At 40.7% G+C, this 13,110-nt stretch overlaps 1 protein-coding gene and 1 long non-coding RNA gene across 2 annotated transcripts; one reads left to right on the top strand and one right to left on the bottom strand.

Annotated features, from left to right (window-relative positions):
* Positions 1 to 2,013: 2,013 nt before the first annotated feature.
* On the bottom strand, positions 2,014 to 6,267 carry LOC133476591 (uncharacterized). Its single transcript, XR_009788092.1, has 3 exons — positions 6,138 to 6,267; positions 4,256 to 4,731; positions 2,014 to 2,138 (listed from the first exon to the last, which is right to left on the bottom strand). It is a non-coding gene; the product is annotated as an uncharacterized LOC133476591 (long non-coding RNA).
* On the top strand, positions 4,708 to 10,992 carry LOC133476590 (homeobox protein OTX1 B-like). Its single transcript, XM_061770189.1, has 4 exons — positions 4,708 to 4,926; positions 6,091 to 6,228; positions 8,288 to 8,439; positions 8,889 to 10,992. Exons 2-4 carry the CDS (start codon positions 6,123 to 6,125, stop codon positions 9,606 to 9,608), a joined length of 978 nt encoding a protein of 325 aa, XP_061626173.1. The 5' UTR covers positions 4,708 to 4,926; positions 6,091 to 6,122; the 3' UTR covers positions 9,609 to 10,992.
* The last annotated feature ends 2,118 nt before the right edge of the window (positions 10,993 to 13,110 follow it).

The raw sequence follows: 13,110 nt of genomic DNA on the forward strand, positions 1-13,110 counted from the left end.
AATACATATATTATACTGCCACCTGGTGGTCAAGTCACAAGTCTCGCTCACTCTCTCTCTCTCTCTCTATATATATAGATAGATATGTTTCCATTAAATATAACTAACACTAGGATATATTGGACTGACTGGCGAGTGGGGTGGCCAACGTATAGGGGCCACCCCTTGACGGTGCACCTGTTGTCATGTTTAGTGTTCCCCCACTATTGCGGGGAAGATAGGGACCAGGTCCTGGTGCGGAAAATCCGTGAGTAATTGACGCAGCCCCTAAAAAGGTTTATAATTGCCTATAGATACCTCGAAATGACAGCAAAGCACTACGGGAAGCTCCTCAACTCACTGCAACACTGTTATATGAGACAAGGCTTTTGGCTCAGTACAAAAACAGATGCATGTCTTAACTTTCTTCGCCCTTAACAAAACATCAAAGACGTTTTTGCCTTCACAAACCAGGCCCCCCAATGAAGCAAAGCTGGATGCCAAATGAGTGGGCGCACAGGCGGCCGGGCGTGGCCGATATTTTCCGACGCGGTGGAGTGTGTGCGTGCGCGCGCATTCCTGCGCGTCGTGCCGGCGCTCATACGGTTTCCACGGCGACGCTTTGTTGTGGGACATTTGTGAATGAAGCCGGTTTAAACGCGATCGCCTGAGGGCCAACACCCTGAAAGAGACCAGAACAGAGTGGTGGAGCGGGGTTTAGGTGTGGGGGGTGTAATCCTAAAAGGATTGCAAGTTACCCCCCCACCCGCTGCCCCCAACACACACACACACACACACTCACACATCAGTAAATCCCTTCACAAACACACACACAGTGCTAGGGGTGATGGGTACTGGATGGGGTGAGTTTGTCCCATGGTTCTGGTGTCTGATTCCACTCCCCCTCCTCCCCCCTTCAGCTCCTCTTCATTGTTTGTGTTCTTAATGAGAGGGGCGGATATACTGTGGCTTTGATTGACAGCTACATGTCCTCACCCTCCCTCCAGGTGCTCTTCACACACTGCTGCTGTTACTGCTCCTGTCAGGGTTTCTCCTGCGTATTCAATTTGGAGGTGGCCACCACTGCCAAAACTCTGGAAGAAGCTCTGACATCCTGAAAACTGCCATATGATCAGCGTCATTTTTAACGGTACCTTGACTTCCAAGTGCCCCAACTTACGAGTTCTGAGTGCTGAGGTTAAGCCGAGGGGGTCTGTGTGCACTTTTAAGGTAGAAAAAGTCAACGTGGCGGATGAAGGTTCCGGATGATTTAGGGGATCCTGCTCGGAGAAACCTCTGCAGAGTCTGTACACGCTGACGATGATTAGTCGAGGGAAAGTGTTCCTCGGCGCACCTTTCGTCATAAACATCATTCTGCGCATCAGTCCCATAATGCAGGGACACTTTGAAGTTCAAACTGTCACGAGTTATATTTTATGATTGATGGGAGATTCTCTTCATGTTGATGCTTTATTTTGCTTATTAATTTCCTGTAATTACAGATAAAATGCGCCACAATCTATGACAGATTGGTCCAACAGTTGGTGCTCAAGGGCCACGTTTGATTTTTACAGCAGATAAACCAGGTCATTTCTTGGTGAGGTTAAAAAAAAAAAAAGTGAAAATGTGTGAAATATTGAAATTGTTTCAACAAAATAATTTATTCTCGTTTTATATTCATTTTCATTCATTTCTTAATTAATTTGCCAATTATTCAATAAATATGAATTAAATAATTCACAAAATTCTTCATTTTAATTTTTCAAATTATTTACAAAAATAAATTCATGAAATAACAGTGCAGGACCCCCGCGACTCAAGCGCCGGACTGTGAATAGCAAAAATCTGCGTATAGGTCAATCTATAAGCGATGAACCATGAGTATGTGGGTTATTTAATAAGATAAATAGATTTTAACAATGAAGAAATATATTTCAATTAACTAATGAGAGCATTTTATTGTTTTTAAAACTTTCCGTTTTTTTTTAACTATACCACTGAACTAGAGAGATTGGTTTTAAATCATACTTGGATGAAGAAGATGTTGTCCTGATGGCTCCACACTCTCTTGCAATTTCATACGCCTTCTACTTTGCAGCCAGCGCATAAAACCAGAGTTCATCAGCAGCCTCTCTCTCTCTCTCTCTCTGCCATTTTTACTGTCAGGAGAGAGACAAGGAGAGCGATGAGAAGTGAAGGAAGGCCCACCATGCAACACTCCGTCCGGGCCACCTGATCCCGGGATTTACTGGCTTAGCATTAAGAAAATACTCAAGCAATTTGGGATTAAAGCCACCAACAAGGACGCCTCAGTCCACTTGATATCTTGATACTTGTGCTCAATGTGTGGATTAGTAGCACATGTACACGCACACACACTGGCCTTTTTTTCCCCCCCCCTGCTTTCATCACCTTCACCCTCAATTTAAATGTCTTTTTCTATCACACGGTCATGTTGTCTAGTTGTTCGTAGCTTTGTTTCCATATTTGAGCCTCTTGTGTAGCTAAATGAGCTCACCAAAACAAACTACAAGCACAACAGTTTAAATCGGGGATAACCAAAGTATGCGGTGAGTGTGTGTGTGTGTGTGTGTGTGTAGGGGGGGGGGGGGGTAAAAAAAAATTCTCTCCAAGTACCACTATAATGACAAAGATTACAATATAGGAACATAGTAAAACCTACATATTTATTAACAACAAGACAGAGGTTGTAATATTACAAGAAAAAATACTTCAATTTCCAAGAACAAAGTCTGAATTTTCCATGGAAAAAGTTCCAATTACACAAAGATAAAGTCATAACATTATTAGATTAAAAAAAATAAAAATGATATGACAAAGTTTAGGAATTATGTCTGAGAACTCGGTAGTACCCGAATGGTGGAGATATATCATGAAACTGCTTTTCACCATTTGAATTGGGCTGATTTTTGGGCATGCCCAAAAACTGCGCCCAGTGACGAACTTGGGCTCCGGCACGAGTTGCCCCTCGCCCACCATACAAAAACTTGAGCGCCTTTGTTCACATCAGTGGCCATCTGGCGCAATTGCGAGTTACTGAGTTATTATTACTTGGCCCAAACCTGTTAGCTCACAAGCTATCTGGTGGTTAGCGCTTCTTGTTACAACTTGGAAAGGCTGACAACAACCTGCTGGGCAATCAAATGTCAACAATGTTAACTTTGTAAATTCACAGTTGTTATCGTATTGGATCCCATGAACTGGATTTTACAATATTTCCGCAGCTCAATCGTGTAGGGAAGTGTAGGAATAAGAAAGATAATAGATGAAGTAGCATCTATTTGTTTGTTTAACCATTTTGAAGCCTCATTTTATATACTTGGCAATTGTTCAATGTTTCAAATTTGGCATGGTTGTTAACAAAACTCTTCTTTGTGGTCTGTCAAATTTCTAAGAAATGTATTTTTGCTTTACAGGGGCTTTTGGTAGAAAAATGGTTTGCTTGACTTTCTGCCCCATGTCATGTTTACATACACTATATAAAAAGACACTTGCTTTTTTTTTACCACTGTCTGAATCAGGCTCAACTTTTCCTGTTTGAGGTCAATTAGCACTGCCCAAAATATTAGTTGCTAAATGATGAGTAGATTTTTCTAGACAATTTTTCATTACTTTCTTCAAAGTCAGATGTTAACATACATTTCATTCGTATTTGGTACTTTCAGAAGCTTCCAAAGACATGACATTATCATCTAGGTTTTCCAAAATTGTTTAAAGGCATAGTAATCTTACTATATGTACATTTCCGACTTTGAAGCCAGTCGTGAATAATGTCCACCAAAAAAATCCTCTCGTTATTCTGGCATTTAGCAAACATAAAAAAATTCCACTCTAGTGAGGATAAGCAGTATGGAAAATGGAAATCATTTAGGTAGTCCTAACTGACCTAAAGCAGGATAGGTTTAGCCACTAATATGGCTGCCCATATCACCCATATCAGAAACTGCTCCTGCCCTCAACAAGTCTTTAAAATATACAGTTCACGTGTAGTTAGTGAAATGACTGAATAAATGCATGTTCATAATAGATGATTCTGGTTGAAAGCATTTAAAAGTTGTTGTTAATACGAATATATTTTTGGGTTAATTTTACACCAAATTAAAAAAAAGTGTGTTTTAACTAAAATGGCGGGGGCTCATTTGAGACCAATTGAAGGTAACTCAACACGGAAAAGTCTCAAATGAACGTCTTCTTTCGGACAAAGACAACACGACAGTGACCTGCAAGCGCGAGAGAAGTTGATTTGTACACAAACCCGCATGAATTGGAGAAAAATTGTGACGAACTTTGCTTCGCGTTCTTGTCCAACTTTAGCGAGGCTAACTTTTCCACTCGTCACATGAGAGCTCCTCGGTCAATCTGGCAATCTGATTGGACGCGCAGGCCACCAGGGGAGATGAGGGCGCGCTGTGATTGGCTGACCGATGGAAAGCTTGAGCGCCTACTTGACTCCCAGGGCGACAAGACGCAACACACTTTTTCCTTATTTTCATACATTTTATTACTTTGAGAAAAAATGTAAAGGCAAGTTTGCTTCGTCTTCCCGAGGTAAACTTTTCCCCTCACGTCTCCTCGTCCCTCAGTTGACCAGTGGGCGGAAATGATTGGCCAATCTGGCGATCTGATTGGACATAGGGGTAGCCAAGGGAGGCTGTGATTGGCTGAAAGCTGGAAAGCCCGACGCTTGCTTGACTCTTTAGAGCGCGAGCCGCGGAGACCCGCGTCAATCATCTGCTGAGACAACAAAACACAACTCACTTCTTCTTTCTTTTCATGTTATGGCCTTAAACATTTTTTATGTGTTATGGTGAAGCTCCTGATTAACCTTTCCTCCATGTGGATATTTGTTGCTCTTCTAATGTGGATATTAACGCTTTTTTGACTTTTCATTTTTGTTTATTTTTAAAGTAGCCCAGCAAAAGAAAGGTGAGATTTTCCCCGACTTTCTTTTATTGAATTATCTTTTTTTTTTTTTTTTTTTTTTTTTTTTTTTACTTATCACTGGCGCAGCATCACACATCAGGTAGTCTTATTCCGCCCCCCCGCTTTAAATCGATCTAAATGGGAATGGAAATACAAACAGCGGCCGCTTATCACCATAAAGGTTTCTCATTAGTCAACAGTGGTGCTAATTGTCGTAGTGTGGCTCTCATTTCCATCGTAATGAGCGAGGGTCATTTGCACATACACCACATTAACATTTTGCATGCGGCAGTGGAAACAGAAAGAAGTCAAGAATATATTCTCCTTGTTTTGTTGCTGCATTCACCTGTTAATGAACTCCGAGGACCTCCACTGCATTGCTTCCCACTAACATTTACACGACACGCAAACTATTTGCCTCTTTATTCAAATCTTCAGCTGCTCTTTCAATTAAAAGCACATTTGACATTCATTAGGATTTTTTAAATACGGATGACAGCTGTATTTTAAGACGTAATCAATTATGTAATGAATAGAGGGGGGGAAATAAACTCCTGTTCTAATTTATAAAAGCAGTTTACTTTTGTAATGAAGTAAAAAAAAAAATAAGATAAACAATTTTGTTGATGTTCAAATGTGTATAATTTGCGCAGGCGGATCAAGCTATGGAATTAATTCAAATGTAATGAAGACGAGAGGCTGCACTTAACATCTCTTCTGCTGTGTGAGCAAACTTTGTAAAATTGGCCTGAAATAATCATTTCACAAATGGAAACTTTCTGCTGTCATTTTTAGATACTCGCTTTATTTTTTATTTTTTTTATGCAATGTGCACAAGTAAATGACAAAAAAGAAAAGCCTACGGGATTGTAAAAAGGAAAAATGACTTATTATTATCTAACCTGGTATTATAAAAATGCATTTTTTTTTTTTTACTTCACGTCCTGGACCTTTGTGTCATTATACGCTTTAGAATGTGTATTTTCAAGGTCATTTCGATTGTTTTTGTTGTGATATGACAATTTGGACTAATCCAATGTCATTATTTAAGGAGTCAGAATCAAGAGATAGATATGTTTTATGATACCACATCGATGTCCCATATTGAACCGACTTAGTAACAATAATAATAAGTGCGTTAACGTGCGTTAATGTATGTGCGTGCAGGTGGTGCGTGTTTGGGCGTGCCTGCCTGCAGCATGATGTCTTCTTACCTCAAGCAGGGCCCGTACGCCTGCATGAACCGCCTGCAGGGCCTGAGCGGGGCCGCCATGGACCTGTTGCACCCCTCGGTTGGCTTCCCCGGTACGTACGGCACGCCGCATATGCATGCCTCACGGCTGCAACAACTCAAAGATCAACATGCGCATATAATATTACAATATTTAGTTCAAAATGTTCTGTGGTCCAATCATGCAGCGGTGTGTGAACTTTTGTGCTCAACGCACGGCTAAATTACTTTTTCCTTTTTTTTTTTTTTTAACAGACAAGATGGGCCAACACATTCATGTGTAAAAAAAAAAAAAAAAAAAAAAAACTTTAACTACTAGTTACAGTGAAATAGTTTAATGAAATAATAATTCAATCTTATTTTTAACTCTTTTTAACGTAATTAATTTTACTATAATTGGTTAACCAATTAGTTGATAAAATAAATATCCTAAAGTATATCCTAAATAGTTTATTTTACTATTTTTAATATTATTTACAATAACTCAACTAGTCAATTATGAGATAAAGGAATAAAATATAAATAAAACCCAACTAATATATTTCAATTAGGTTTAGTTTAAGTTTCAGTTTCAGTTTTTCGTATAGTATAATCATTTATCTTAAGAATCAAATCATAATACATGCATATTCTAAATTTTCTAATTATAATTCAATTAACATTCATTAATAATTACCAAAACTTAATAAATCACTTACTGAGTAGAAAACAACAACGCATTTAAATGAAGATAACTGTGTTGTTATTTGACTCATTTGTCTTAATGTTACACTTTGATTTGTACGTACAAGCTTTAGCTTGACACTTTTCTTTTGACAATTTCCCCCAAATCCCCCCCCCCAAAAAAGCAGCTCACGTGCCAACCCTCAAATTTTATTGGAACATTTTGAAAAAGTTAAAAAATAAAAAGTTTATATTCCATTTTAGGATACAAATGGAGCCCTAAACTGTTGCAGTGTTTTTGTTGCGTTACAAGTTGGACATTGTTATTTCACACATTTGTCTTATTATTATATGATTTGTCAATTCTTTATGAACACGTCTCTTTCCCTTTTCCAAAAGTATAATGATAAGTTTTACTTGTACTTTTTGGAATTTTAAATTATTATTTTTATTTTATTTTTTAACTGGAAAAAAGGGCTAAATAAGACAATTGCTGATTCAAGAAGTTTAATTCTTGTCAGTTTTCTTGTGAAAAGTCTGACTGAAGTAAAATGTTATCACTCATCATCATCACTTTCACTTGAGTTGAATATGTTATGGTAGCATGTGTTAGTATTCTGTTCACTAACAAATTCTTTTTTGTGTGTGTTTAAGTTATGGTAGAATGTTTTTTTATGTTGTATTAGTTGTTGCTGTTTTGAATTTGTTTTATGTTGTGTTTTATGTTGTTGTTTTATATCATTGTTGTTGGCTTTTATGTTGTTGTTGTTGTAGAAACTTGTTTTTGTAGTATTCTATATTATTTCTTATCTTATTTTTTGTTTTTGTACATTTTTTGTTGTTGTGTTTTGGTTGTGTTCTTTTCTGTCGTTACTATTGTTTTTTATGCTGTTGTTGTAGAAGCTTTTGTTTTTGTAGAACTTGTTATTAACGTTGCTGTTACTGTTGTTTTTGTACTAGCTGTTTTTATGTTGTTGTTTTTGTTGCTGTTTTGTTTTTTATGTTGTTTGTTTTTTGTTGTTTTTATGTAGTCTTTTATGTTGTTGTTGTTTTGCAGTAGTTGCTATTTATGTTGTCGTTGCTGTAGTAGTAGTTGTTTTTATGTTGTTGAATTTATGTTTTTGTTTTGTTGTTGTTTTTGTGGTTGTTGTTTTTATGTCATTGCTTTTGTCTTTTCTTTTGGTTGTTTATGATTTTGTTTTTTATGTTGTTGTTGTAAAAGCAGCTGGTTTTGTAATACTTGTTTTGTATGTTGTTCTTTTGTTTTGATAGTTTTTGCTATATAATTGCGTTTTATATTGTTGATTTATTTAGTTATTGTTTTTTTTACTTCATTGTTGTTGGTTGCTACGTTGTTTTTGAGGCTGTTTTTTGTTTGTTTTTATGATGTTGCTGTTGTTGTTTTTTGTCTTTATTGTTGTTTTTTGTTTTAGTTGTTGTTGTTGATGTTGCTGCACTGTCGATCGACAGGCAACCCGCGCAAGCAGCGCCGTGAGCGGACTACCTTTACACGCACGCAGCTGGACATCTTGGAGTGTTTGTTCGCCAAGACGCGCTACCCAGACATCTTCATGCGTGAGGAGGTGGCACTCAAAATCAACCTGCCTGAGTCCCGCGTGCAGGTACAGTATGGGCAAAAAGGGAGAAAAAAACCATAACGGGAAAGACTTCAAAACTCATGCGCTCATCTCCCCTCGGATGAGTCAAGTTGTTGAACAGATGGTCCACTGGGAGTTTGGTTGTTTGGTGTCAGTCAACCCTGGATGGTTATTTTTGTCGGGCTAGGATCTTATGACCGAGCGATGATTCTGTAAACATGTGTTACAGTGGAAAGTAACCAGTAAATTACCAGTAACAGTCAAATAGTATACAGTTACAATCAGCGCGAATAGCATATCACGCGCACAGATGTTGTTGTTGTGACTTGTGGCTTGTCCCAAACTACAGTAATTCCACTTTATATAACCAGTTTGTCTTTACATTCCCTTCTCGCTTATTTACATTTTGTTGAGAAAGTTTTTTTGTGCAGCGTTGACCTGTGTCCTGCTCTGTCCTGTTCTGTCCTGCGCAGGTATGGTTCAAGAACCGGAGGGCCAAATGTCGTCACCAGCAGCAGAGCAGCAACGGCTCCAAAGCCAAACCACAGAAGAAGAAGTTGTCTCCCACCCGAGAGAGCAGCGGTTCGGAGAGCAGCGGGCAGTTCACACCGCCCGCCGCTCCCACCGCGTCCAGCTCCTTGTCTTCCTCCTCCATCGCTGTGTCCGTGTCCTCCATCTGGAGCCCGACGCCCATCTCGCCCGCCCCGCTGCCGGACCCTCTCGCTCCCACAGTCGGCGCCACCGCGACCTCCTGCATGCAGCGGGCCGTGTCGTCCGCCGCCCCAGGGGGGACGCCATCCTACTCAGTTTCTTATGGCCAGACTGCTGCGGCGGTCTACGGTCAAGGCTTCCCGACCTCGGCGTCCGGTTCCTACTTCGGCAGCGTGGACTGTGGCTCGTACCTAGCGGCCCCCGTACATGCCCACCACCATGCCCACCAGCTCAGCCCAATGGCAGGACATGGCCATCACCACATGGGACAGACGTCGGGCCACCACCACCATCATCACCACCACCCGCTGCCCCCACCGCACCCCCACCAGGCGTACGGCACCTCTGGCCTCCCCTTTAACTCAGCCGAGTGTTTGGACTATAAGGAGCAGCCGGCCACTTCGGCCTGGAAGCTCAACTTCAATGCCTCTGAATGTTTGGACTACAAGGAGCAGGCCGCATGGAGATTCCAGGTGCTCTGACTTCCTGGTTCTTGGACACCAGGTGGACATGCCCACGTCTCAGGTCAGAAAGAAGTACAGACAGGTTCAGTCATCTTCTTCTTGTCCATAACTCCAGGAAGACTTGGGGAACTTCCTGAGGAACTTCTTCCTTCAGGAACGAAAAAGTCCATAGACAATGGGGAGACACCCTTGTCACACGAGGAAGAGGAAGAGAGACAGTTCCAGGAGTCTTCTTTTCATCCACAACTCTGAAAGGACCTGGGAAATGAGAGACGAGGTGGACACAGGTGAAGAAGAAGAAGAAGAAGAAGAAGAAGAAGAAGAAGAAGAAGAAGAAGAAACCTATTTCAAACAACAAGTCGAGAGACAATGTGAACATGCCATGTCTCAGGTGAGGGAGAAGAAGAGGAAACAGTTCCAGCTGTCTTGTAGTTTGCAAACCTGAGAGACTTGAGAAAAACATCCTAAGGAACTTCTGCTTTCAAGACCAAAAAAAGGCCAGAGACAAGGTGGACACACCCATGTCTCAGGTGAGGGAGATGAACTGAAACAGGTCCAGGATACCTCTTCTTGTCCACAACTCCAACAAGACCTGAGAAGGTTTTCCTGAAGAAAAAAAGGTCCAGAGACAAGGTGGACACACTCATGTTTCAAGCGAAGAATAAAAGAAAAGATAGACAGATCCAAGAATCTTCTTCTAATCTTCAACTCCAAGAAGACTTCAGTAGGTCTTCTTGAGGATTTTATTCTTCCAAAAAGTCCAGAGACGAGGTGGACACACTCACATCTCAGGTAAATGAGAAGAAGAGCGACAGGTCCAGGAGTCTTCTAGTCTTCTTCTTCTTCTAGTCCACAACTCCAACAGGACCTGAGGTCTACCTAAAGAACAAAAGGTCCAAAGACAAGGTGGACACATTCAAGTCTCAGGTGAAGAAGAAGATTTTTTATTCTACGAGTCCACAAAGCCAACAAGACCTGGGAAAGTCCTCCAAAAGCTCCACAGACAAAGTGGACACGTCCACGTCTCAGGTGAATAATAAGAAGAAAGAAGTCCAAAACTATTCTTCTAATCCACAACCCCAACAAGATTTGAGGTATTCCTGAGGAGCTTATTTTCTGCGGGACAAAAGGTCCAGAGGCAAGGTGGTGTGCCCACGTCTCAGGGTAAGAAGATGATTCAGGATTCTTTTTGTAGTTCAGACCTCCACAAAGACTTGAGAAGGTCTTGTTGAGGATGATGTTCTTCCTTCTCTGATGCTGCTAAGATGTCCAGCCTGCAGACTTGTGAATGGCAACACTTGATTGTTCACAGCAATGATGTTCATATTTCTTTTTTCAGACAACATGTCATGTCAGTATTCTGTGAATAACTACTATTAAAATAAAAGTTGGATTCAAACTACTGCATCTTTCCTTTAAATCATGTGTTTGGGAATTGGAGGACACCAATTGTTGAGGCTTTGTAGGTGGAAATCTTTCCCAGTCTTGCTTGATATATAACTTCCTTTGCTCAGCAGTCCAGGGTCTCCGATGTTGTATTTTGCACTTCATAATACACCACACGTTTTCAATGGGAGACAGGTCTGGACTGCTGGCAGGCCAGTCTAGTACTTTTTAATGAGGAAGCCAAGCTTGGTAAACAAGTGCAGAATGTGGCTTGACATTGTGTTGCTGAAATAAGCAGGGACGTCCCTGGGACATTGCTTGGATGGCAGCATATGTTGCTCCAAAACCTGTATGTACCTTTCAGCATTAATGGTGCCTTCACAGATGTGCAAGTTACCCACTAACACACTGACACACCACCAGGACGCCCATGATTTCTGAAAACAATTTGAAATGTGGACTCATCAGACCACAGGAGACTTTTCCACTCTGCGTCAGTCCATCTCAGATGAGCTTACGCAAACATTGAGACGCTCTGCCTCCCTGCTGGCAGAAAGATACTGTCGATAAATACTTGATTAATTTCATTGGGGCAATTCAGGTATCACGCAATGGCCAAGTCAATCACCTGACCTGATTTCACTTGCTGAAGACAAAACTGAAGGGAAGTCGGCAGTTAAAGCACATCTTGTTTGTTTCATTTCATATCTGCTGTGGCGGTGTTTAGAGCCAAAAGGATGAGAGGTGTGTCCATGTGACTGTCTCAATATGTATGGACTGACTGTACATACATATTGCAAGAAGGCAAATAAAATCAGTCCATAAAACAAAATAATGAATACAATTAGAAGTGAGGGGGTGCAGATAAACCACATTCATATGCACGACTAAATAGAAAGGTTTTCAGCATGTATTTGAACATTGTCAGAGTTGAGGCCTGTCTCCCATCTCCTTCTGCAAGACTTTTCCAGATTTTATCAGCAGCATTAAACTGAGACAAAGTCTTAGAGTGTTTGGCACCGACTCTGGGCACATCACCAGCAGGAGAGCACTACCAGAGGTTCTCAGTGGCCGAGAAGGTTCATAGGGTTCCAACATGTTAGAGATTAACTTTGGCGCCAGACCATGTTTTAAACTCTATTCTCTCTGTGCAGAGACTTAAGCACTGGGCTAACAGGGTCGTATTTCCTGGTTCTTGTCAGGATTCTGGATGTACTGCAGCTGTCTCTTTCTTACAGATTGTTTCGAGAGCCCAGTGAGCAGGCTGTTACAGTTATCTAACTTGGTGGAGACAAATGCACGGTTTAGTCTCTCTAAGGCACATTTAGACACAATTCCTTTACTTCTGGCAATGTTTTTTTTTTACCTGGTAAAAAGCTGCCGATGTTACTGATTCAATACACTATGGCTGTTCAAATTCACATCTGAGGCCAATATTATACCTCGGTTTCTAACCTGATTATTAGGTTTTAGAGAGACAGTCTTAGGTGACTGATAACACTTGTTTTCAATTTAGTCTGAGTTTAGCTGAAGAAAATTGTGCCGTAAGTTAGTCGGGGCGAGACAGCCTGTCAACTCATTCACACTCTCTCCTTTATTCTCATCCGCTTCTTCGCTTTGTGGCAACCTGCTTCTATCTTGACCATGTCGCTATGGTGTTAGGGTTTCGATAAAAGTAATACAATACAATATATAATATGTGGAGCCGCAAAACGTGACACAGGGTGGCAGTTTCCTGTCGCTGTGCGCCAGTAGATCAAAGCGCTCAGTATGTGGGTGTGAGTCGCCAACTGTCATTTTTTGGGGGATGGTCCATTAAAAAGATAAATAACTGGACAAAGCAAAAAAGCGATAAATGAATACAACTGGGTTGTAAGGCTGTCAGGCAAAAAGATGAAAGATACAAGATGAGCTAGGCTAAGCTAAATTTAGCATCCACACCACATTAAAATACAGTCACAAACAAATATTATTAGACCAACCTTATTTCTTCAGTGTTTTGTTCATTTTTAATGCCTGGTATAACTAAAGGTACATTTGTTTGGACCAACATAATGGTGACAACAAAAATAGCTTATAAGTGTTGATTGACTTGAAGAGCTGATATCTAGCCATTTCTCGTGGTTTTCTTGAT

This window comes from Phyllopteryx taeniolatus, chromosome 4 (assembly GCF_024500385.1).
Source record: "Phyllopteryx taeniolatus isolate TA_2022b chromosome 4, UOR_Ptae_1.2, whole genome shotgun sequence".
Taxonomy (NCBI): domain Eukaryota; kingdom Metazoa; phylum Chordata; class Actinopteri; order Syngnathiformes; family Syngnathidae; genus Phyllopteryx; species Phyllopteryx taeniolatus.

Coding starts and splice junctions, on each gene's coding strand:
- LOC133476590 (XM_061770189.1), top strand. CDS start 6,123: ATGATGTCTTCTTACCTCAAGCAGGGCCCGTACGCCTGCATGAACCGC. Junction 6,229..8,287: donor CCCCTCGGTTGGCTTCCCCG/GTACGTACGGCA, acceptor GTCGATCGACAG/GCAACCCGCGCAAGCAGCGC. Junction 8,440..8,888: donor TGCCTGAGTCCCGCGTGCAG/GTACAGTATGGG, acceptor TGTCCTGCGCAG/GTATGGTTCAAGAACCGGAG.